A 23,513-nucleotide genomic window follows, 5' to 3' on the forward strand; every position below is an offset into this window, starting at 1 on the left:
AAGTAAATACAGTCATTTCTAGTGAGCAACAATTGACATCACTCAAAGCCTTGGATCAGCGTTTTTTTGGCCTTTGTTGAGTAGAAATAAATGATGAAGAAAATGACTTCATAAAGTTGCTAGATAGTATTATTTGTACAACAGCCACTCCCTTGGTAGTCCATTGACAAGAATTTCATTTTAAACTTTGGTATGACATGCTTGGAAAGACTGACTGACTGACTGACAAACTGACAGACATGAATGACCAGCTAAAAAAATTAATGTACATTGTCGCACCACATACACATGCAACTTAAGCAAATTGAGAAAGATCACATTATCATTACTGCTGTCAACTATTAAAACGGCTTTATTGAATGGCAAGAAAGAACACTCATTTTTAGTTTGCTTTACATAAAATACCTTTCCTTAAAACAATTGTACAAAAGGTCTACCTCATCTACTTGGGCAACTTGCCATGCTCGTAATAATGAATCTTTAGGAATAATACAAACTTCTTGCAAAATGAATTTACAATTAATTCTGTCCCTGTCTTGTCTTACAGGCCATTGAAATGTGTTATTATTTTTTCTTTGATGGAAGTTCACATCAACAGTATCGGCTTCCTTATGGATATCTACAATTTCACCAACAAACCACTGTTCCTCATATGCAACAGCAACATGCATACCACATCGCACATCACACAGTCCAAATTTTGTACCATCATCATCTTTTCTAGCTCTTTTTCTTTGATTTGTATTGACTTGCTGCTGATTACTTACTTTCCTTTTCTTTAGATTTTCATTGATTTCTTTCACATAGTCAGGCATTTCTGTATCATGTACTTTGATTATTGATTTTAGGTTGTCAGCCAACTGGTGAACAGAAAGTTTCACTTTGTTGTTTTGCCATTTTGCTAACTTTTTGTCAGATAAATTTGATTGCAGTATCAGGTTTCTGTATGTAATCTGATCTTTAATTGCGTTAATTTGTTTAGCCTTTGTCAAATGTTGTAATTTAACATCAACTTCATTTTCAATTTCCCATACACCCCATTTAGTTTTGATACGATTTTCAAGTTGTTCTATTCTTTTCATTTTTCTTTGTGATTTTTCATGTTTTTTCATAATTCTTTGTCTCTGCAACTCGTCTTTTCTGTTTGAGTTCTCTACTACATGCATGCTCTTTTTTTTCTTTTAGGCGCTGTTTTTCTTGCTATGTTCATATACTTTCTCTTTAAATCTTTCCTCAATTTATTCAGATATGATGAGGTTTTGTTTCGGCTATAGCATATAAAGCCTGCTTTTGATATTCTGCTTTTTTGCGGTGCCTTCTTTATTTGTCGATCCAAATCAGAAAAGTCTGTTTCAGATCTTACATTTGTTAAAGGTGCACTGGCGACCTCTAGCTTTTGACTTGGTGATGGTTGGCTCTCATTACAACCTGGGAGCTGATTACACAGTTGTCTCTTAACAACAGGCAACATAGCTGTACACATAGACTGTAAGGCATTCAATGTCAATGCATCAAATTCAGAGGAACAACTCTCAAACAACCGAGTATATATTTTGTCTTTTTTCACAGTACTATTTGATATATATATTTTTCATTCAGCAAGGACCTGGCATCAATTGCATTATCACCTAAACAGGTCTTAAGCTCCAGCCAATGTACGTTCATGTCATAGTCATTAAGATCACTTTCAAGTAAACGCATCAATGGACCTGTTATAAGTTTCGATATAATACCCAGGGCCCTACACTCAGAAAGAATGACTGGCTCATCAATGGCAGCTTGAATTCGACTCATTAATTTGTTTGTAGAGTCACATCTCCCTGAATGTAAAAAATCTGATATGTGATTTGCATGGTAGTACACAGCACCTCCCTGATAAAATGCTACATTAAATCTATTATGTTCAAATTTGATCAAGCTGTTTTTTTCTTTAAGGATATCTTCAAGGTAAGGCCAGAAGTCTGTTAAAACACTAGACTTTTGACAACCTTCCTCAGTAAAACCTTTACCTGCTTGATACAAAAGATCAAAACACAATGACTGATTTGATTTGTAATGACCTGCCCCTGACTCTTTCAATAATTTGATCTGATCTTTCTTATCATTTTCAAATTCTTTGCATGATGATGAGATGGCACTGGCCATATTGACCAATACATGCATTCCACACAATAGATGGTTGACAGATTTCATTTTGGCCTTTTCACTATCATCAAAACTATCCCAATTAGCTTCAATAACTGGTAGTAAATTCTCTCTCACTTCCTCAAGTTTAGATTTATACTTTCTATTAACAATATGTCTGTCACTCATTATGTTTTTGCTTATCAATAGTAGCTGTGCATAGATTTTGTGTTTTATTTCATCATTTTCTCCAAGAGATTCACAAAGTTCATGAAATGTTTTAAGGGTGGCCTTGAGATAATCATCTGCGCTACCCCTAAGAAGTTCTTGAAACCCAAGTGACAAAGATGACTTGTTTGGCAATGACACTTGCAACCCAGCATAATCTACAAATTTCTTGCGGGTTCCATCACTGTGTAATGTATTAGGCTCATCACATTCTAAAATAGTGGCAGCTGCTTGTGCCTGTGCCAGCACAAGTGCTTCAACCTGGAGCATTGACGTTAAAGATTTGCTCGGCAGTCTGCCTACATCAATATATAAAAGATTTTTTAGGACACACTTCACAATTTGAGTACAACTTTCCACTGAAACATTATGAGCTAACAGGTCATAATACACCTGCCTAATATTGTCAGTGTACCTTCCATGCTGAAATGTCACAATGCTCTCATCTTTCATCAAGTCAGCTACTTTTTCTTCCAGTTCTAGGTTTTCGTTTTCCAATTGGCAAATGCGTTGACTGTCTACTTTGTCTAACTCACTGCTGCTGTTTCTATATACTTGTGCTTTTCTTTTCCAGTAACTCTTATTTTTTGGAGATTTATTTTTTCTTTCACAATCCTGTCTAATTCACTTTGAAGCTTTTGTCTCTCAGTGTTCAAATCATCCACTTGTTCAACAAAGTCTTGTATTGTTGCTTTCTGTTCCTTAATTTTCCTATTAAGGGTTTCAATTTTCTTATCTCTTCTTTTCAGTTTCTTATTGACATTTCTAGGAGTCAGAGTTGACAGTTTCAGTTTCAGTGTGTTTATTTCATCTAATTTCTGTCTATACTTGGTGTGTAAGCTATCCATTTTATTAACCTTATCTACCATTTCAAATTTCTCTTCTGTTAGTTCATCCATGGCCTGCGTTAGATCACTGATCTCTGCATATGCGTTAGTTAGGTTGCTTGTCAACATAGAGAGAATCTGGTCATCATGAGCATTAAAAGTGGCTGGCTGTACACATTCTCTTGAAGTTTGGGCAGCTGTTGACATGTTCAATGAGCTAGGCAACTTGTATATTTGCTCTTTGAACATCTGCAACTGTTCTGTTTGCTTACATACTAGGAGTTTGTAATATTTCTCATACAACCTATTCCACTGATTTGCAAGTGTATCTAGTTTAGGGTCAACATCAGGAGTCATCAAGACTTTCATCCACGACACACCAAGTTGCCATGGCAACTGGTTTCTTGCGACAAATGCCCGCAACTCTAAGATGTGCTGAACTTGCAGAGTTACGGGACTGTCAGGCATTTCTGGAAACTGACATGTCCTCAAGTTGTCTTCCGTTATCTGCAGAGTGCTGAATATTTCTGACAGCTCTTTCCTAGTTTTCCCTTTAATGGTCTCTTTCATATATTCCACTTCTCTCCCTTCCTTGCTAGCTTTCTCTATCTGTCTTCTGACTTTCTTTGTAAAATTACTTATTTTTTGTGGTAATCAATTTCTGGCTCAAATAAATGTACTAATACTGGTAAGGTTTCCTGAACATTAATCCCTGTTTCTTGAAGGCAAGTGTGTAGATTCATATAAAGTTCATTGGTTAAAGGAATATTATGAGCTGATAAATCTACTAAACTCTTCTTTCCAGCTAAAAGCTCTGCTATATTATCAACTACTCTTAATGCTACTTCAATGATGTTGTCTGTGCAAATAAAAAACCAAAACATCTACTTGTTAGATAGAACTAGTCTTCTGTTGACTAGTGGATTACAGAAAATAATTTAAAATCAATGCGTACTCTAACTAGACTCAGGCTATAATATATATCTCACAGATTTATGAAATACAAAGAACAAGTCATCGTTGATGACACAGTCCCCACTTGTTAATGGGTACTTTGATTACAGGTCCTCAGAGAGGATAGAGTCCTCTTCATTAGGTCTGTGATAAAAATACTTATGAATGAATTCGCTTGATACATGTCCGAGTTGTAGTTCAGGACATGAAAAAATCGTAATAAAATGGCCACAAGGCGGCCATATTGGATCATATCACAAAACAAATCAATGTGCATGTGCATGACATAGGTCAATGTCCTTGTACCAAGTTTGAATAAAATCGGTTGAGTTACGCCTGAGTTATGGCTCTGTACATGAAAAAATCGTAACAAAATGGCCGCACAGCGGCCATATTGGATCGTATCACAAAAAAAATTGACATGCATATCTATGACATTGGTCAATGTCCTTGTACCAACTTTGAATAAAATCAGTTGAAACATGCCTAAGTTATGGCTCTGTACATGAAAAAATCGTAATAAAATGGCCGCCTGGCAGCCATATTGGATCGTATCACAAAACAAATCGACGTGCATCTGTATGACATATGAATGAATCCTTGTAGAAAGTTTGAATGAAATCGCTCCAGGCATCTCTGAGATATCTGCGTGAACGGACGGACGCACGCACGCACGCACGCACGCACACACGCACGGACATGACCAAACCTATAAGTCCCCCCGGACGGTGTCCGTGGGGACTAAAAACAATTTAGAACCTAGGAAAGAACACTCATGGGTATTCAGTTCTAGGCAGATAACAGCAGTCACTTGGAAGACGTGTCACTTTCCAGACATGACAAACAGTCTTGTAACTCTTAAAGTTAAACACATCTTCGAGTTGCATGCATGTTATCACATACTATATACCGGTACTGTTATAGATATATACTTTATTTTTAAAATGCTATCTGAAGGTTCAAGTGAAAAAAAGAATTAAAAAAATGCAAATGATTCTGACAAAGAACACCAAATCCATTTGATAGCGTGATTCTAACCTTTTTATTTTACATCAATGAATCAAGAACTTAGTATCGTTTGAACACAGTTCAGGAAACTAGGTCAACTCAGTCTCATGCAAAGAACGATCAGCTGATCGAGCGACCACCGAGAGTTTACCGAACAGAATTGACAAACGCCGACTAAAAAGCAAATTTGACCCAAATATATTTCCCTGGCTTTGAGAACCAAAATAAACCTCCTGAGACGGCTAAATTTGTGCCGTAGCGCAATGCGGAAGTAGGTTTCACGCTGACCTTTGGATCAGTTGACCCCAGTAGTTTGTGTCGATAACGTAAAATTCGCCGATTAAAAAGCAAACATGTGCAGAAAAAACACCAAAATAGGAATATTCACAAACTATTATACGTTTCGTGAGTAATTTACAGCCTAAAACCCGCATTTCATCAAACATAGGGCTCAAAAACGTACACGGCAAATCAGACGAACAGACTCTGGCAACGAAACCCGTTCTGAAAATGACATTGACAGCTTTGAGCTTACGAGTCGTACGATTTTTTATCTCCCAACGAAACAAAAAAAATACCGCAATTATACGGTGTCGCTCAAATTTGATCAGAATTGGTACATACCAGTATGGGTACCAAAGATCAACAATTTATCTGTTCAGTGCAGGAAAATTCTACGTTGATGTTATGACAATGATTTCTGCACAGTACAACCAGAAAAACAACAAGAAATATTTAAACCAGAAAAACAAGAATGACAAAAGTAATTAAGGCCTGAAACTTTAGGTACTGGAGGTCAACTTTAGCAACATGCATAGCAGAAAGGCAGCTAGCCCCCCCTAGTTTGACCATAGACAGTCTTCCTCCCCTCTACTGACGGTCTTCCTCCCCTCTACTGTCTATGGTTTGAGCAGGTCTGTTAATATGTAACAGTTCATAAACAATGACAGGAAATGACTCAAGTCAGTGGAGTAAGATTGTTTCAAGCCTGTTTCAGAAATTCGCTTTTTCTTACCTCATTTGCACATTTTTGACACTGATGTGTTCATTTGAACAAATTCACATCTCAACCCCTACATCTACCTGTACACCAAATACTGAGACGGTAGCTTTGGCGGTATGGGAGCCTTCGTGTGTGACGGACATACATCCGCACATACCCACAAATATACAGACGCCACTTAGACTCATCATATAAGCTCTTTTTGGTATTTATATATAAAACCAAATATGAGCTAAAAAACCATCCTGTCTCGTAAAAATAGCATAGGAGTGAAGAAAATTATATCGTTCCTATTGTTTTCATGTTTCTGAACGGAAAATGACGAGGGAGTAAATGTGACAGTGCCAGCAGAAAACCGTAGCTCTAAGCGGATCGTGCACGGTTCACGTTGAACAGTGGCCGGCTGATTTCGCGCCAGATCACCGTACTACAACTTCAGTCATGACGAGAAGGAATTTTCACTCAAAAAGCCTGGGTGGATCTCGTTAATAAAATTTACCAAAAATGTGTCCTATAACAAGTAAAAATACTGATCTAACTGATTATTTAAGACACAAATCCATACCTGCGATGTTTAGAAAAGTAAAATCTTCCCGAAGACTTTGACCTGAATATATTTACATGTCGGCTATGACGTACCCTACATTTCACATATCATCTCACAGCTCATTTTATTTGCTTTCACATGACGCTATTTTAAAAGCTCTACACCCATTGGCTACATCCTGGCTTTTTCGTTTATTAAAGATACCCCCGCCGTCTCTTCAGTGCCGCGTATAGTGGCAGTCACGCACAGACAGACTTTGGCCCACTTTCACGGTGGGAGAAAGAAGATATCAAAGAACGACACCAACAGATAAAGTTTAGAAGCTCGAAGAAACGAGAGTTCACTCATATTTTTTATATTTTATTTTTATTTGCGAGCTCGAGAAAGTAAAATATGAAAGGTTTAAAAAGCGATCAGATCGTACAGTGTGCGTCGGTTCGTACGGCGGCCATATTGGATTCTGAACTCTCTACTTGTATGTTACCCGCAGACTTGGAAAAAAGTTACATTTCCATAGGGCCACCTGGGGAAAGTTATTTGTGGGACATACAGAGATTCAACAAGATTTGACTTAACCGGAAGAAAGATTTCTTGTGCAATGTTTCCTGTAGATTAAATGCAGTAAAGATCGAACGACTTACTTGGACTCTAAACTTCCACATTTGTCCAACATGAACACCTGGTATCTCTCCAAAATGATTAGATGGAACTATTGTACAAACTTTTGTTCTGCCCACACATGCCATACCCTGAAACAAAAAACAATACATGCATTAGGGTTACACGAACATTCTCTATGATGAGTTGATGCAATAAATTGATTGATTCGCCTGGAAAGCTGGAAGTTAAACTGTAAGTATCACACAATACTGTGGTTCATGACAAGCAGACCATCAGAAGCATAGCACAGAATTTTCTGATACTTTGATATTCAATGTATCAGCTGATTGGCAACATTTTGAAACTGGTTAAATTGTGCAGTCTTCAATTCTGTAGGATAATGCACGATGTGCCATGTGAAATGGAGAAATGAACTGTTCAAACATTTCACTATTGCAAAACTTTCTAAGCTCTTGCATAGATGGTCTATTGAAATAGTTTATAAGGTACGATATTATTTCACACAGCTCCAGTTGACTACATCGGTTTCTCAGGATAGGAATTGGCCTAGATACTGACGAATGTACAAAATTCTTCCTCAAACATTGATGGTATAGGTTGATGGCCTGGCTAAACAGTGTTCTCCCCAGGATTTTGTTAAAAGAGGGCGAAGACGTGGTGCTTTGCACCACAAGCGACCGCGTCAGCGATCGCAGGGGGAGGTCAGGAGGGTGGTGTCCCCCCTCCTGCCATTGGAGCTTTTGAAAAACAGAGATTAAAATAGTGTTATTTGGTGGCACTTGGGGAGTATTTTTTCAGATTTTTTTCATATAAAAAAGCTCAAAGGAAAAGAAATCTGAGACAGTGTTCCATAACTTTTATTCCAGTTCACTGATTTCAATGAAGATTATATTTTTTGAAAACGAAAACATAGCGACAGACATACATTTATTCATCGATGTCAAAATTATCACCATAACACTTACGCTTATGTGTTCGCTGTCCTTGGTTGTAACCCTCAAGTTCCTAGGCATGTTTATACAGCTAAGTCGGTTACCTAATGCACGGCCCCTATGGAGGGACTGACCGTGGCTAACGTTACGGCCTGTGCCATGCAAATATGGCTGCCATCAATCACCGTCCCTCCACCCACGAGGGAGGAGGGACGGTGCATCAATGAATGAGTTGCACATGGGCTTATGATCTCGGATGACATCACAAACTCGCGAGATTTGCAAGATCGATGAGAATTACGTTTGCAGCCTGCAGGATCGACGCTCACGCTTGCATTTTGCTTGTAAATCACTGTCAACTTTTTTCCCCCGTACATTTTATTGTTTTATTTTTCAAAAAAATAAATCTTTTTCATTTCTGGCAAGGGGGCGCTCGGAATTTACAAGAGGGCGCCACGCCCCTGTTACCTTATTCAGGGAGAACACTGCTAAAGCATTGAAAACCTAGATGCTGAGTTGTTGACATCCTATGTTACCATATCTTAAAATATTTTATATATACATAGGTATGATGCAATTTATAGCATTCAATGTAATAGCACTGATTGAAATTTCAGGTTTGTTACTAAATACAGCTGCACACACTTGACATCGGACAATGCTGCCTAAAATTCAGACAAATTTTGTTGTTGCAGCTTGTAGTCTGAGCCATAAATTTATACAAATTAGTTTGACATTTAGTATCCACTGGAACACTAGCAGGTATAATTTTGATCATTTTTGCAAACATTTCTTTTTGCATATTAATGAAAGAATTATATACATACCAAATATGAACTAAAAATAACATCATTTGCGATCAGCGCTATTACAGGGTAAAAGTAAGGTATCATTCCTTCATGATTGTGATTAAAAAATTAGGAAATTGCAAGACAAAGATCTTTTATCATATACCTATGCCCTGTATTGTGTCTGTACTGAGTTCAGTGACATGATTTATCATGTTAATTTGCATGTCAAAAAAGTGATACGCCTTGTTGATTTGCATATGAAAGGAATGATCAGCGCGTCTTTCTTTCATTCAATTGAATATTTGCATATGAAACAGTGATACGACCTGTTGATTTACATAACAAAGCCTGATACGGCCTGTTGATTTCCATACCGGACTACTTAGATGGTGGCGCCCTAATCAAAACAAACCATGGTGCCCGTCTATGATTTTGACTTTGACTACGATATCATGTCCAATCTCCAAAAGTGGCAGGGTTTTGAAGCATAGGGAAATGCGGGGTAACTAGAAAAAACACATGTGTCGATAACGGATTAACCTGCTGGTAGTGCTACCAATTTGAACAAATTAAAGAGCAGAGCATCACACCGTATGGGCACTGACAGATCGATGACAGACCAGCTGTTCCGTCCGTGCACGTGCATAAGCACAGACTCGCAGACGACAAGCAAAAGTGCTATCGGACATGTCGGAGGACCGGCAAATTCAAAAGCTCAACTTTCAAAAATATCATGTATTCATGGTAAATGCGTTCTGGAAAATAATACCAAACACAACACTTGCATGTACCGTACGGATTAGATAGATATCCTACATGTTTGATGACAGAGTTCAAGCATTTCTCTGCTCAACCGTAAAATAATTGTCAATGAGCCAGCTGATAGATTACGTCAGACGCTAGTATATCAATCCGCCTTAGCAAGATGACGCAAACAAATGTAGTCCATCAAGAAAAACCACAGTGAAACGTATCATATTTTAATATACGAGATTTATTCATTCAATAACGTGGGCATAGGTATATGATAAAGAGGTTATCCCTCGATATCACCTCTTGGTAGGGTCGTATTGCTGCTCGTGCGGTTGTGGGCCGCATCACACTCGTCTTCGACTCGTGTGATGCGGCCCACAACTGCACTCGCAGCAATACGACCCCACCAAGAGGTGATATCGAGGGATAACCTCATATTATAATATGATATTCCATGTCATATTATGCAATAATTTCTGTATTTGTTTGCTAGGTGTGTTGCACATTTGAATCATTACTTTGTGTCTTGCTAAACCTTGAGGCTTAAATATCCTAGAAATTCAATGTAATTTATTAACACTTTGAAACAACTACATGCTTTCCAATTTTGTAATTTGTAGTGATGCTGCTTTTCTTTTTGTTTATTACTGTTACTTTACAGAAAACCATAGATCGTATGGCAACCCAATCAAACAAATTTTTATTACCTTGCCCCAGTCTCGATTGGTTGATGAAGTTGCCGATGCCATTTTCTGCTTCTTTTTGCTTCCTTTTAGTTTTTCTCCGGCTTTAACAACAACTGAATCATCGTTCTTACATGCTGGGCAGTACCTGTCAAATAAAAGCAGCATTCTGACGTTAACACTCTCAGGGTGCCACAGAAATCTATGGTACCAGGCCCAGGATTTTTTGCCAGTAACAAGGCAACTTGGATATCCTCAGCTATGTTGCTCTAACTTTCCACAAATACAACCAAAACCCACAGAAATGGCATTTTGAGGTGCAAAAATGTATTAGCTATGAAATGGCACATTTTTTGATGTTCTAAAATTTAAAATTTTGCAAAAATAGTTTTCTTTGGTAAAAAAATGATTTTTTAAAATTTTCTTTGTCTAATTTACTGAAGTTTTGTGATTATTTGCTGTGAGAGACCTATTAGCTCACAATTATTCTCTCCAATAAACGTTATTTAAGTTATGGTGAGAGTGACTTCAGACTGAATGTTTTATTGATAAACAACAAATTTACATATCATATTCTGTCAATACATCACGGCAGGAATAACCTTTGCTATCCAAGTTTACGATGAATTTTGAAACAAATAAAAATAGGATAAATGAAAAGGATTTTTACTGGTGGTATCAGAGAAATGCAATCCAGAAGAAAAATACAATTTTTGTTCCCGAATGCTTTGAATTTATGACTTTTTATAAACATTGGCTTATTACTCTTAACTTTTATTTCAATACATCATAGATAAGATAACCCCTACAAACCTGTGTACCAAATGTCAAAGCTATCAGACAAGCAGTCTCAGAATAACAAATTTTTTTTACAAAATATGGCAAAAATTGCCCTCCAAAAAACAAATTTGCAGATTCATCATATTTTCTATAAATCACATTTAGTTCATCTATAGGAACCTGTATACAAAATATCAGACAAGGACTTTTTGCCCCAAAATTACAAATTGTAGATTTCATAATTTGAACATATCACATTTTGCTTATCCCTAAAATATCACATCACATTATAAAATATCACATTTTGCTTATCCTATGAACAAGCATAACAAATATCAAAGCTGTCAGACAAGCGGTTTTGATGAAACAAATTTTTTGAACAACAAGTCATCGTTGATGACACAGTCCCCACTTGTTAACAAGTCATCGAAAGATGACACAGTCCCCGCTGTTTACATTGTAATATCGAAACTAGTCTTTCGTCGACTTTGCCGAGAAAATGTCTATCGAATGGCTTTGTGATCAATCAAGCTTTATCAATACCAACACTATCATAAACGGGCCATTGTTTACTTTGACAAATCTCAATAACATTCAACATCTAAGAATTCCTAGGGTTTCTGCGAGCCCTCGAGGCAAATATCTCCCTTGCTCTGCCGTACGGGAAATCGGAAACACACGGCCCTTCCATTGAGAGCAACATCAAATTATCTACATTGCCGTCGGAAAATCTACTACGGGCTCCTGTTTTAGCAGCTGAAGCCCTTTTCGCATGCAACCAAGGATACAGGAATTACTACTGCAATACAAGTCAATTGTCGAACTGCAGGAAACCTTTCCGCATATTCTTGAATTAGCAAAGTTCGTACGACATGACTCCGAGTTCTCAGCGTAAACTTCGCTTGTCTGAAGTCGTTTCTAAACGCGTTGCCGTGAGTGCTCACGGTTTACGTCACAGGCTCTAGAGTCAATGCAGGCGAACCGCTAGCCGCTTGATTTTTATTGTATCAGTGGCGGCTAGCGGTTCGCCTGCATTGACTCTAGAGCCTGTATTACGTTGTCTGATCCAAGATGATCGATGAAGTTTCAAGTGCCTCGATACCGTAGTCACGGAGTTCATTGTCAATCTCTGGGTATTTACTTGCATTTATGACTTTGTCAAGACACAATAGGATATTAGTACATCTAGTACAGTTGGCAGGAAATCGCTCCTCCGCTGTATCAAATGTTCGGCGCGATGAAGCGTCGACGCGAGTTTGCACAGGCAAAGCGGATGACGCAGCTCTCATTAGCATATGTCAGGTCGTGTGGTTGGCTTCGATTTCTTCTCTGAACTCGCGTTCATGATTCCTTTACATCTAACACTGTCCGTAATTCTGCGATGGTCGACTGTATCATTGGTTGTATTATCGAAAGGTTGCGTTCATGATTCCTTTACATCTAACACTGTCCGTAATTCTGCGATGGTCGACTGTATCATTGGTTGTATTATCGAAAGGTTTGCATCCTGACTATGAAAGACAAAATTACATTGGTCAATGATCGGCATCATCAACATGCATGTCATGGCTATACGAACGAATATTGTTTGCTTCAGCAAGCCGTCTGCAACGTTGTTATTTGCGGCATTCATCACCAAACTCCAAAAACAGCGCGGGCCTTCGCACCGTTACGCTCCACCAAGGGATAGCCATCGGGCAGAGCATGGCTCCTTCAGACTTTGAAAGTCGACGTTCTTTCTCGAGTATTTTATTTCGATCCCGTACTAGCCGTTCTTTCAACTTCCGAGTAGCGAAAAATTAATGACGGTTTTTCGGTACTGCATTACTTTGCGGACGGCATCACTCGTGGCCAATGCAGTCGACGTCGAACGCACTCACCCATCACACGTTAACGTGTCCAAAATCACTCTGTTAGCAAAGTTGCACATGAAAATACACCTACCTTTACATCTGTCACGAATACGTAGGGTAAAATGTCCTTTACGCTCGAGACAAACAGAATCATTTGAGCATCTATGTGCGTTGGGCACAATCAATAGTAGGGCGACATAAAGCTGATCAGCTGTGAGGCATGTGATCACCAGCGATTCAAATCGTCTGACCATACCATTATTTTACGGGAGCCCGCATAAACAACCGTAGTGCTTGTCAACGATGACGTTTAAAACTGACGAGATGACATTTTTTGCAAATTACTAAAGCTTTCTGTGGCTCTCGTTCATCACGACAGACAACGCTTGACGCCTAAAACTCCTAAAACTGACCAACGAAACCGTCACCAGTCCTGCGAAATACCTTTTGGAATCGACTACAACCTTTGCTAGCGTCTCCCCCTAAATAATCGTACAGTCCGGTGATTTACGTCATCAGTGTATTTACATGATCCAAACATTGGCTTCAGATTCGGATTCAGAGAAAAAAAGTCTGAATAAAAGACATCAAGAGTAATTTTGGTGACTAAATTGAATTATTTGAGATAATAAGGACTGTGCATCAAGAGACCATATGGTACTACATTTATGCCCAGTTACAAAACGATCGCTTCACAGATGCCACAGAAATCGTTGATGACAGGTGCACGGACGGAAGGACGCCGGGACGGACATGACCTAACCCTTAAGTCCCCGCTTGCGGGGACTTAATAATGGGTACTTTGATTACATGTCCTCAGAGAGGATAGAGTCCTCCAGGGCTCGAAATAATACCTGTCTGCCTGTCCCGGACAAGTGAAATTTGGCCTGGGACAAGTAGTTTTGAAAAGTACTTGTCCAAGTGGACAGGTAGGTTTTTTCAGCCTGCAACCAGTATTTCAACCTATTGACTACAGCAAAAAATTTATAAGTTTAAATTTATATAACAGCGTTTCCGTTACAATTTCAAAACCTGCGTACGATTTTACGCAACTTGCTTTTATTTGCGTAAAATATATCAACAACGCGTATGGTGTCGTTGGGAATCAGTATCTGAAGTGAGTTGGGCAGTCTTTTCTGTCGAACTTGGGGGTTTCCTTTAATGCGCATGCTCTATTAACAAAAACAATAACGTGGGGGCTTCAAGGTATAGCAACTTGCAATGCCGTGATGCATGTCTCGTATATGATCGTTGAGCAGCCTAATGACTTCATGTTAAAAGAAAATACTTTCTGACAATGAAATTAGTGTTTTCAAAGGGCCAACAAAAAGCAGATACTGATCAAAGTCCAGCGGGACATCTCAAGATGCAACCCCACAGAGTGTAAATCGTCACCCGTAAACACTTTCCAAATAACATGCGACCTAATGACCATGATTAACTGTATTGTGTTACCAACAACGTAGACCCGATGGATTCTCGAATTTTTTGCATCTGTAGTGTCATTGTCTGTACAGAACTGATTGACATGATGCTTTGTGATGATGAAATAAAATGTTTCATAAAGAGTTGCGGTCCGCTAAAGTCTAAAATGTTGCAATATCATGATAAATGTCACTTGCAAGCAGGTGCATAAGCATATGTTCTATTTTTGTCCTGCATTGAACCACGTTGACTTGAGGCAATGTAGTGCAAGCCAAGTACGTCCGTATCATGGGGCGGCATTTCTCAATGCGTATTAGTTTACGCAGTCATGATTTTTTTTGCGTATTTCAGACTATTTTGCGTAAAATACGCAGGATTTTGCGTTAACGGAAACGCTGTTACAGCAGATACCTTTTACAATTTTGAAAATCATTATTTGGATATTTACCTGTAAGAAAAAAGTAAAAATAAAATTCGATAATATCTAATCACTGTTTACAGGAGGCAGCCATATTGATTTCTAAGGTCACGTCTCAAATCTCTTAGATTGGGAGATTCTCAGAGCTATCTCGACACCGCTGTTACGCCAGTTTGCATATGATACAGGCATGAGTTTGTTGAATTGAATTGAAATACAGATTTGCATATTTCATCACAATTTTAACAAATCTAAGTTGGGTTATCCCTAGGGACCTGTATACCAAATAACATTGTAAGTTCTGTTGAATAAGTTGAGACTGTACGTACTCAGAGAAAGCACACTGAAGAGACAAATTTTTGAAACTTAAGAAGTTCAAGGTCATCAAAAGCATTATATGGAATCATGTTACACTTTCATTGCACTGTTTACACAGATTGCATAATTGCTATAAATAGCACAAGAGGAATCTTACAGCCCAGCTTTACCATAAAAACCCTATCACTTTGACCACTCTTTTAATTGACCACTCTATTTTTTTCCTCAAAAAGTAATCTTATTTTATCCTTACCAAGTCAACCATAAATGGAAATTAGAACTTTCTGTATCTCTATTTATTTGACCACCCTATCATGACAAACTATTATGCGCAATTTCTTTTAGATAACATAAATGGTGGTTCAGAATATATCAAAGTTGGGATTCAGGAAAGTTGCCTTTACATGTTTTAATCCTCAATTCACTATGAACTGTGAAAAAAAGTTGAACTTTCTGATAATTCCACACTAAAATTATTTTGGCTTTGATGATTTCCTAATTAATTCAATTATTTAAAATCATATTAATTATTTTTTTCTGGGTGAATTGATAGGGTTTATACAGTACAAGAATTACATACAATGTAAGTCAAACTTTGACCAAAAATGACAAAAAAAATTCCTTAAAAATACACATTTGCATATTTCATCACAATTTGAACAAATCTACGTTGGGTTGTCCCTAGAGACCTGTATACCAAATAACAAAGCTGTCTGACCAGCGGTTATGAAGAAGAAGATTTTTTACCAAAAACGCCTTTTTTGGCATTAATTTGTCTATTTTCAACGATATCAAAAAATTAAAAAAAACAGCTTCTCAAAATCATATTTTTCATCTACACAACAAATATCAAATCAGTAAGTACTGCGGTTCTCAAGATATTTGAGTGGACAGACGCCTCACAAACGGACATACATACATACATACATACATACATACAGACTGACGCCGGACGGATACCCATCCCAATAGCTTCTATAGACTATAGTCTATAGTAGCTAAAAAAGTATTTCGAGCCCTGGTCCTCTTCATTAATAAGGTCTGTGATAAAAATACTTTGATACACGTGGCGCTCAATGGCCAAGAATGAGTTCCATGGTGATGAAAACATAGAACCAATGTAGGCCACCATCCTAAAGTTCATAAAATGAGTCAACTAGGAATTAATCAACAGGATGTTGCAAAACATTTTTGCATACAATTCTAACACTTAACAGATTATCACTGGTACCATATATCATAAAGTTTGATGCAGTATTTACAACACTATGAGATCAACATCTGTATCAAGTTTCATCACATTTGACGTTGTATTAATTTGTGGCTATATCACCCTAATTAGGAAAGTTCATTACTTATGCAATTACAAATTAATTAAAATGACACTGATAAATGTCTTTTTCAATGTTAAAGCAATGTGAGCTTAACATCAGTTAACATCTGTATAAAGTTTCATGAATTTGATGCAGTACATATTTCTTGACATATCAGCCTACTTACGAAACTTCAATAATTGACATGTTACTGCTACATGACGTGAAACAAATTGACGAGCATATGTATGAAATAGGTCAATGTCAACTTTGAATGATACTGGTGGAAATATGTCTGAGTTATGGCTCTGTACATGAAAACATTGTAATAAAATGGCTGCCTAGCGACCATATTGGATCGTATCACATAAAAAATCGACGTAGTTATGTATGACATAGGTCAATGTCCTTGTACCAACTTTGAATAAAATCGGTTGAGATATGCCTGAGTTATGCCTCTGTATACAGGGTTCTCCCCAGGATTTTTTTATAGAGTAGCGGCTAATTTGCATAATATTTGCATAATTAGTTTTTTTCAAATATTTGCATAAAATTTGCATATAGTTTGTGTTCACCAAAAATTGACAAAAACAGGGTACCTATGGAGTAGAGCCCCTCGACTGACTTTTTTTCAAAATTTAGTACATCCTTACTAAGTTGCATAAGCTCCTACCCTTGTTTAACTCCCATCTGCTACCTCCATGCTCCAATAAAGAAAGGGTAGCAGAGTAAAATATATTGTAACAGTTGGTAAAACTGCTCAGATCAAAGAAACTATTAAAGATGTAAAACAATGAGGCATAGAAGTTACCGTGACAGCATCGCCAGGAAAATACTACGTTTTTTCAGTACGTTTATCAGGGTTCTCTGATCCGGCGCACCCCGGTACCAAAATAGAAGAGTCCCACTCTGATGTCACATCTGCCAGTGTTTACAGTATTTTCACTCACGCAAGCGATGTGGGTTTTCATTCCCTTCATATGCATTTTCATTTGGTTAAAGCAATTAACACTCCATCTGTTAAGAGTTTTTACCACTGACTAAAACAATTTTCATTGCTATGTTGCTGTTTTCACAAGATACTGACCGTTTGATCTTGGAAAGTTGAGTTGCTTGTACGTGCAGCCAACCCATGCCGGTGCGGTGACAGACAGTTCACTATGCTAGGCTATGCTGTTGATCGGCAGCATACATGATCAGATGATGTCTTCGTTCCACTTTACTTTTTATTTCAAGATGTGAGACAAACAGAAATTTCTGCAAATCGCCACTTCTGTAGCTAGGGATTGTGTAATCAGTTTGATTTCGATTTGAAAATATTTCGTCAATTAAGAGCGGAAATTGTCGCTGACTTTTGCTGTCAATTTTTTCTGTCCTTTAGCTTTACAATTTCTTTGGATGGGTCGGTGCCGGTACCGTCAAGGGCCCACCACAAGGGACGTGTGAACTTGTTCTGTTGTTAACACTATTCATACAAATTGAAAGGAGTAATAACTAGTGACATTGTAAAACAAAGAAGCTACGAATAATCTGTCTTCCTTTTGTGTGATCGTACGGACGTCGACCAGTAGGTGCCATTGTGAACATTTTGCCACTGAACTTCATAGCGTCGCGGTGAGATCGAAAGCGTCGCCGGCTTGAACGATAGCGTCGCGGGCCGCGACGCTGTTTTGGGCTGGGGAGAACCCTGGTATATGAAAAAATCGTAACAAAATGGCCACACAGCAGCCATATTGGATCGTATCACATAAAAAATCGACGTAGATATGTATGACATAGGTCAATGTCCTTGTACCAACTTTGAATAAAATCGGTTGAGATATGCCTGAGTTATGCCTCTGTATATGAAAAAATCGTAACAAAATGGCCACACAGCAGCCATATTGGATCGTATCACAAAACAAATTGACGTGCATATCTATGACATTGGTCAATGTCCTTGTACCAACTTTGAATAAAATCGGTTGAGATATGCCTGAGTTATGCCTCTGTATATGAAAAAATTGTAATAAAATGGCCGCCTAGCGGCCATATTGGATTGCATCACAAAACAAATCGACGTGCATATCTATGAAAATGGTCAATGTCCTTGTACCAACGTTGAATAAAATCGGTTGAAACATGTCTTGAGTTGTGGCTCTGTACGTGAAAAAATCGTAATAAAATGGCCGCCTGGCAGCCATATTGGATCGTATCACAAAACAAATTGACGTGCATATCTATGACATTGGTCAATGTCCTTGTACCAACTTTGAATAAAATTGGTTGAAACATGTCTGAGTTATGGCTCTGTACATGAAAAAATCGTAATAAAATGGCCGCCTGGCGGCGATATTGGATCGTATCACAAAAAAAATTGACGTGCATATCTATGACATTGGTCAATGTCCTTGTACCAACTTTGAATAAAATTGGTTGAAACATGTCTGAGTTATGGCTCTGTACATGAAAAAATCGTAATAAAATGGCCGCCTGGCGGCCATATTGGATCGTATCCCAAAACAAATCGACGTGCATCTGTATGACATATGAAGTAATCCTTGTACCAAGTTTGAATGAAATCGCTTCTTGCATCTCTGAGATATCTGTGTGAACGGACGCACGCACGCACGCACACACGCACGCACATGACCAAACCTATAAGTCCCCCCGGACGATGTCCCTGGGGACTAAAAATGACAAAAATTGCCTTAAAAATACAAATTTGCATATTTCTGCACAATTTAAAAAAGTCTGAAATAGATCATTCCTAGGGACCTATATACTAGATATTAAAGCAATCTGACATGTAATTTTGAAGAAGATGATTTTTAAAGATTTTTTTATCAAAATTACAAAAATTGCCTTAGAAATATGAATATGCAACTTCACCACGATTTGAATCGATCTAACTGAGGTCACCCTACGTAAACTGCATGTTGAATTTCAGAGCAATCAGACTTGCTGTTTCAGAGAAGAAGGCGATTGTTCTTGGGTGATGGACTGAACATAAAATACAAGTCCCCTTCCTGATTTCATCTAGTGGGGACTAAACAAAACGTGGTGCAATACATCAAACATTGCAGTTACACATCCAAAATATCAAATTCCTGAAAGCAGTTCAAATTTCAATATCAGCAACATCATAGGCAAGGAATGGCAGCAAGCTGAAGTACCTTTATAGAGATATTGCAAAAATGGCTGGAAATGCAAGTTTCCTGTTGTGTGAAACGAAACATTGTGACATCCAAAGATGGTCCCTTCCATATCACATGATACAAGCTCCAGGCTTGGAGCTTTTTTCCCATGATTCAAATTACATGGGCAACTTCCTGTACTATTTTTATCGGTTTTTGTAAAAAATCTGGCGAGTTATAAATGGTGAAAATAGTTTTTCCTGGGTAAATGACCACAAAGCTACCATATTATGTAAAAATCATCCTTGGTGAACTTCCCCTTTAAGTACATTGACTGTGTTCACAACCACCACCTGTTTGCTCCTTGTGTTTTTTGTGTCCCTAACATCAACTGGCTCTATTTGCATACACACATAGCTGTCGGGATTAAGATTTCCTGGATAAATAGATACACTCATAGTTTATTCCGCTTCTGACGCAAAGATACACACTGTTTTACATGTGCCACTCCTCAGCCCTGGGATCGATTACCAAACCTTCAAGTGTAGTGATGTACAGAAACTGGTCAGTCACTTCAACATTTAATTTTATGAACATCATTGGTGGGTTGCAAATAGAAATGATGATTATCAATAGCAACTCTTCGTAGTATGTCTAAACGAAGCAAAATTTAGTCCTTGCTTCGAGTCAAATTGAGATAACAAAACAGCTCCTCATGGCATAGCTTAAAATCTTTCACTTTCTAGCTCTCTAGGAAAATTTTGAAACATACAAAATGGTGGACATACCAGTCATCTTCATCAGGTATGGATTCCAATGGAGGATCTAGACAGTTCAAATGATATGCCATGTCACACTCATCACACATCAGTTGTTTGTCTGGGTCATGCTTTCCTCCACAGATATGGCACGCACAAAATTTACACTTTCTTCTTGGGTTATCTTTACAGCGATCACAATCAGGCTGAGTTGTACCTAATATACATTGCAAGAAGTTTGTTAAACTCAATTTAAACACGTATGCTTCAAAAAATGTGTTTGATTTGAACAGATACACAAAACTGCTACCATACGCTGTAGAGGGCGCATTTTTGACACACGCTAAGCATTGGCAAAATTCACAAAATATTCAAAATCGGTGTATTATTTTCGGCGCTCGTGTGACAGAATCATTTATTTTTTTGACATCACATTATACATTTAAGGGACAACATTGAAAGATCAATATTGGATGTTCATTCTCATTATGGGAAGGCTCCATTAACTTAGGACTACTCTACTTCCCTATGAGGATCAATTTCACAGACCTGCCTTTCATACAATGGCACTACAATTGCACCAGCTGGCTTAGATAAACATAACAATGGAACATTCACACCTTGAGGGATTAAAAGTCTTCTGTTTGTCACCCGAGTTGCTCAGGCAAGGAATCGGGTTTCAGGTACCATGCAAGTTAATGCAGTCTTTCCCTAATGTTAAAGTTTGGGGGTAGGGGGTTTTTAACCTAAAAAGGTTTTCTAGTCGACAGAAACAATATACCAATATCCTACTTTGGTTTGGTTAAAAATTCTACAAAATTGCATAGAAAATTATGCATCTTCATTCCTTTTGTGGCAAAGTCAATCGAGACCCTTTGATATTGGTGTTATATTTACAGTGGCAGACTGAGAGGTTTATTGAATGAAACAAGCGACCTAGTCCTAGCGGCCGATATAGCTCCGCTGTGTTTATGTAGAGAATAACTATTTTTGACACATGTTGATGAAGAAGGTGGAAATCTTCGATAGCTCAATGCAGTGGCCAGAAAAAAGTGGCTAAAAGCTGCAAAAATACACAATTGAAGATTTCATCATACTTTGAATATATCACATCAGATCATCCCCAAGAACATGTCAACCAAAGCTATCGGATGAGTAGTTTTTGAGAATAAAATTTTCTGACCAAAAATGGCAACAATTGCCCCCCCCCAAAAAAAAATTGCAGATTTCATCATAATTTCAAAAGATCAAATTTAGTTCATCTATAGAAACCTGTATACCAAATTTCAAAGCTGTTAGACCAGTACTTTTTGAGAAACACATTTTTTGACCAAAAATGGAAAAAATTGCCCCAAAAATACAAAATTGCAGATTTCATCATAATTTCAATAAATAAAATTTAGTTCATCTATAGAAACCTGTATACCAAATTTCAAAGCTATCAGATGAGTAGTTTTGGAAATACACATTTTTTGACCAAAAATGGCAAAAATTGCCCCAAAAATAAAAAATTACAGATTTAATCAGAAATTCAATATATATTACTTAGCTTATCTGTAGAAACCTTTACACCAATTTTCAAAGCTATCAGACCTGTACTTTTTGAGAAACACATTTTTTGACAAAAAATTGCAAAAATCGCCCCAAAATTACAAAATTGCAATTTTCATCATAATTAAGGTGATCTGTAGGAAACTGTATACCAAATTTCAAAGCTATCAGATGAGTAGTTTTGGAAATACACATTTTTTGACCAAAAATGGCAAAAATTGCCCCAAAAATACAAAATTAGAGATCTCATCAGAAATTCAATATATATTACTTAGTTCATCTATATCTGATCTGTAGGAACCTGTATACCAAATTGCAAAGCTATCAGATGAGTAGTTTCGGAAATACTCATTTCTTGACCAAAAATGGCAAAATTTGCCCAAAAAATACAAAATCACAGATCTCATCAGAAATTCAATATATATTACTTAGTTCATCAATACAAACCTGTACACCAAATTTCAAAACTATCAGTTGAGTACTCTATGAGAAACACATTTTTTGACCAAAAATCGCAAAAATTGCCTTAAAAATGCAAATTTGCATATTTCTGCACAATTTGAAAAAATCTGAAATAAATCATCCCTAGGGACATATGTACCAAATATCAAAGCTATCTGACTATTAGTTTTGAAGAAGAAGATTTTTGAAGATTTTTTTACCAAAAATGACAAAAATTGCCTTAAAAATACAAATATGCAAATTTCACCACAATTTGAACAAATCTGACTGAAGTCACCCTAAGTAAACTGCGTATCAAATTTCAAAGCAATCGGACAAGCGGTTTCAGAGAAGAAGATTTTTTTACCAAAAACACCAAAAACTGCCCCATAAATACAAATATGCAAATTTCACCACGATTTGAACAAACTTAAGTGAGGTCATCCCAAGTGAACTGCATATAAAATTTCAAAGCAATCGGACTTGCGGTTTCAGAGGAGAAGGCAATTGTTGACGGACGACGATGAGGGAAAATCAACCTATTTGATAAGCTCCGCGTCGCTGACAGCGGAGCTAATAAAGGTGCTTTTCATTTGAATAATGTTGTCTTTTGCAATATCACCCATCCTGAGTATGTTTTAGTATGATCAGAAGTATCACAGTAAGGAAATAATGGGAACCTCTGATCAACATTCAACAATTAAGTTTCATGGGGGTGGTGGGTTTGTGCAAAACTTAAAGAATTAAGTTATTTATCAGACATTAAACTTTTGAATTCGCCCCTACATCACTTCAGAGTCAGTCAACTTTTGTCATTAAAGAATGAGTAAACATAATTCAAAACAAAATTTTCCACATAAACTAGGTATAGTTTCAACTTTGATGTTATATTTCATAGAGTTGTGTCTAGTACTCGGCATGGTAAGTTAATTTTTATCATTAATGCCAAAATTTACTTTTTTATACCCTAGATATACCCCTTCACTGTTCAAATACACTATCACTACCACACTTAACCTTAGATCAGTGCAACACCACCAACTGTTATCGTAAATAGTTGACAAGATTT

The 23,513-nt window shown here is 37.4% G+C and overlaps 1 protein-coding gene across 1 annotated transcript in view; it reads right to left on the bottom strand.

The window, feature by feature from the left end:
• The window catches only part of LOC139139381 (E3 ubiquitin-protein ligase UHRF1-like), a 187,516-nt gene that overhangs the window by 64,245 nt on the left and 99,758 nt on the right, over positions 1-23,513 (bottom strand). The window contains exons 6-8 of the mRNA XM_070708281.1: positions 20,483-20,669; positions 10,496-10,619; positions 7,333-7,440 (exon numbers count right to left, since the gene is read on the bottom strand). Of these exons, the coding sequence (XP_070564382.1) occupies positions 7,333-7,440; positions 10,496-10,619; positions 20,483-20,669 (419 nt within the window). The remainder of the gene's footprint in view (positions 1-7,332; positions 7,441-10,495; positions 10,620-20,482; positions 20,670-23,513) is intronic.

This window comes from Ptychodera flava, chromosome 8 (genome assembly GCF_041260155.1).
Source record: "Ptychodera flava strain L36383 chromosome 8, AS_Pfla_20210202, whole genome shotgun sequence".
Lineage (NCBI taxonomy): Eukaryota > Metazoa > Hemichordata > Enteropneusta > Ptychoderidae > Ptychodera > Ptychodera flava.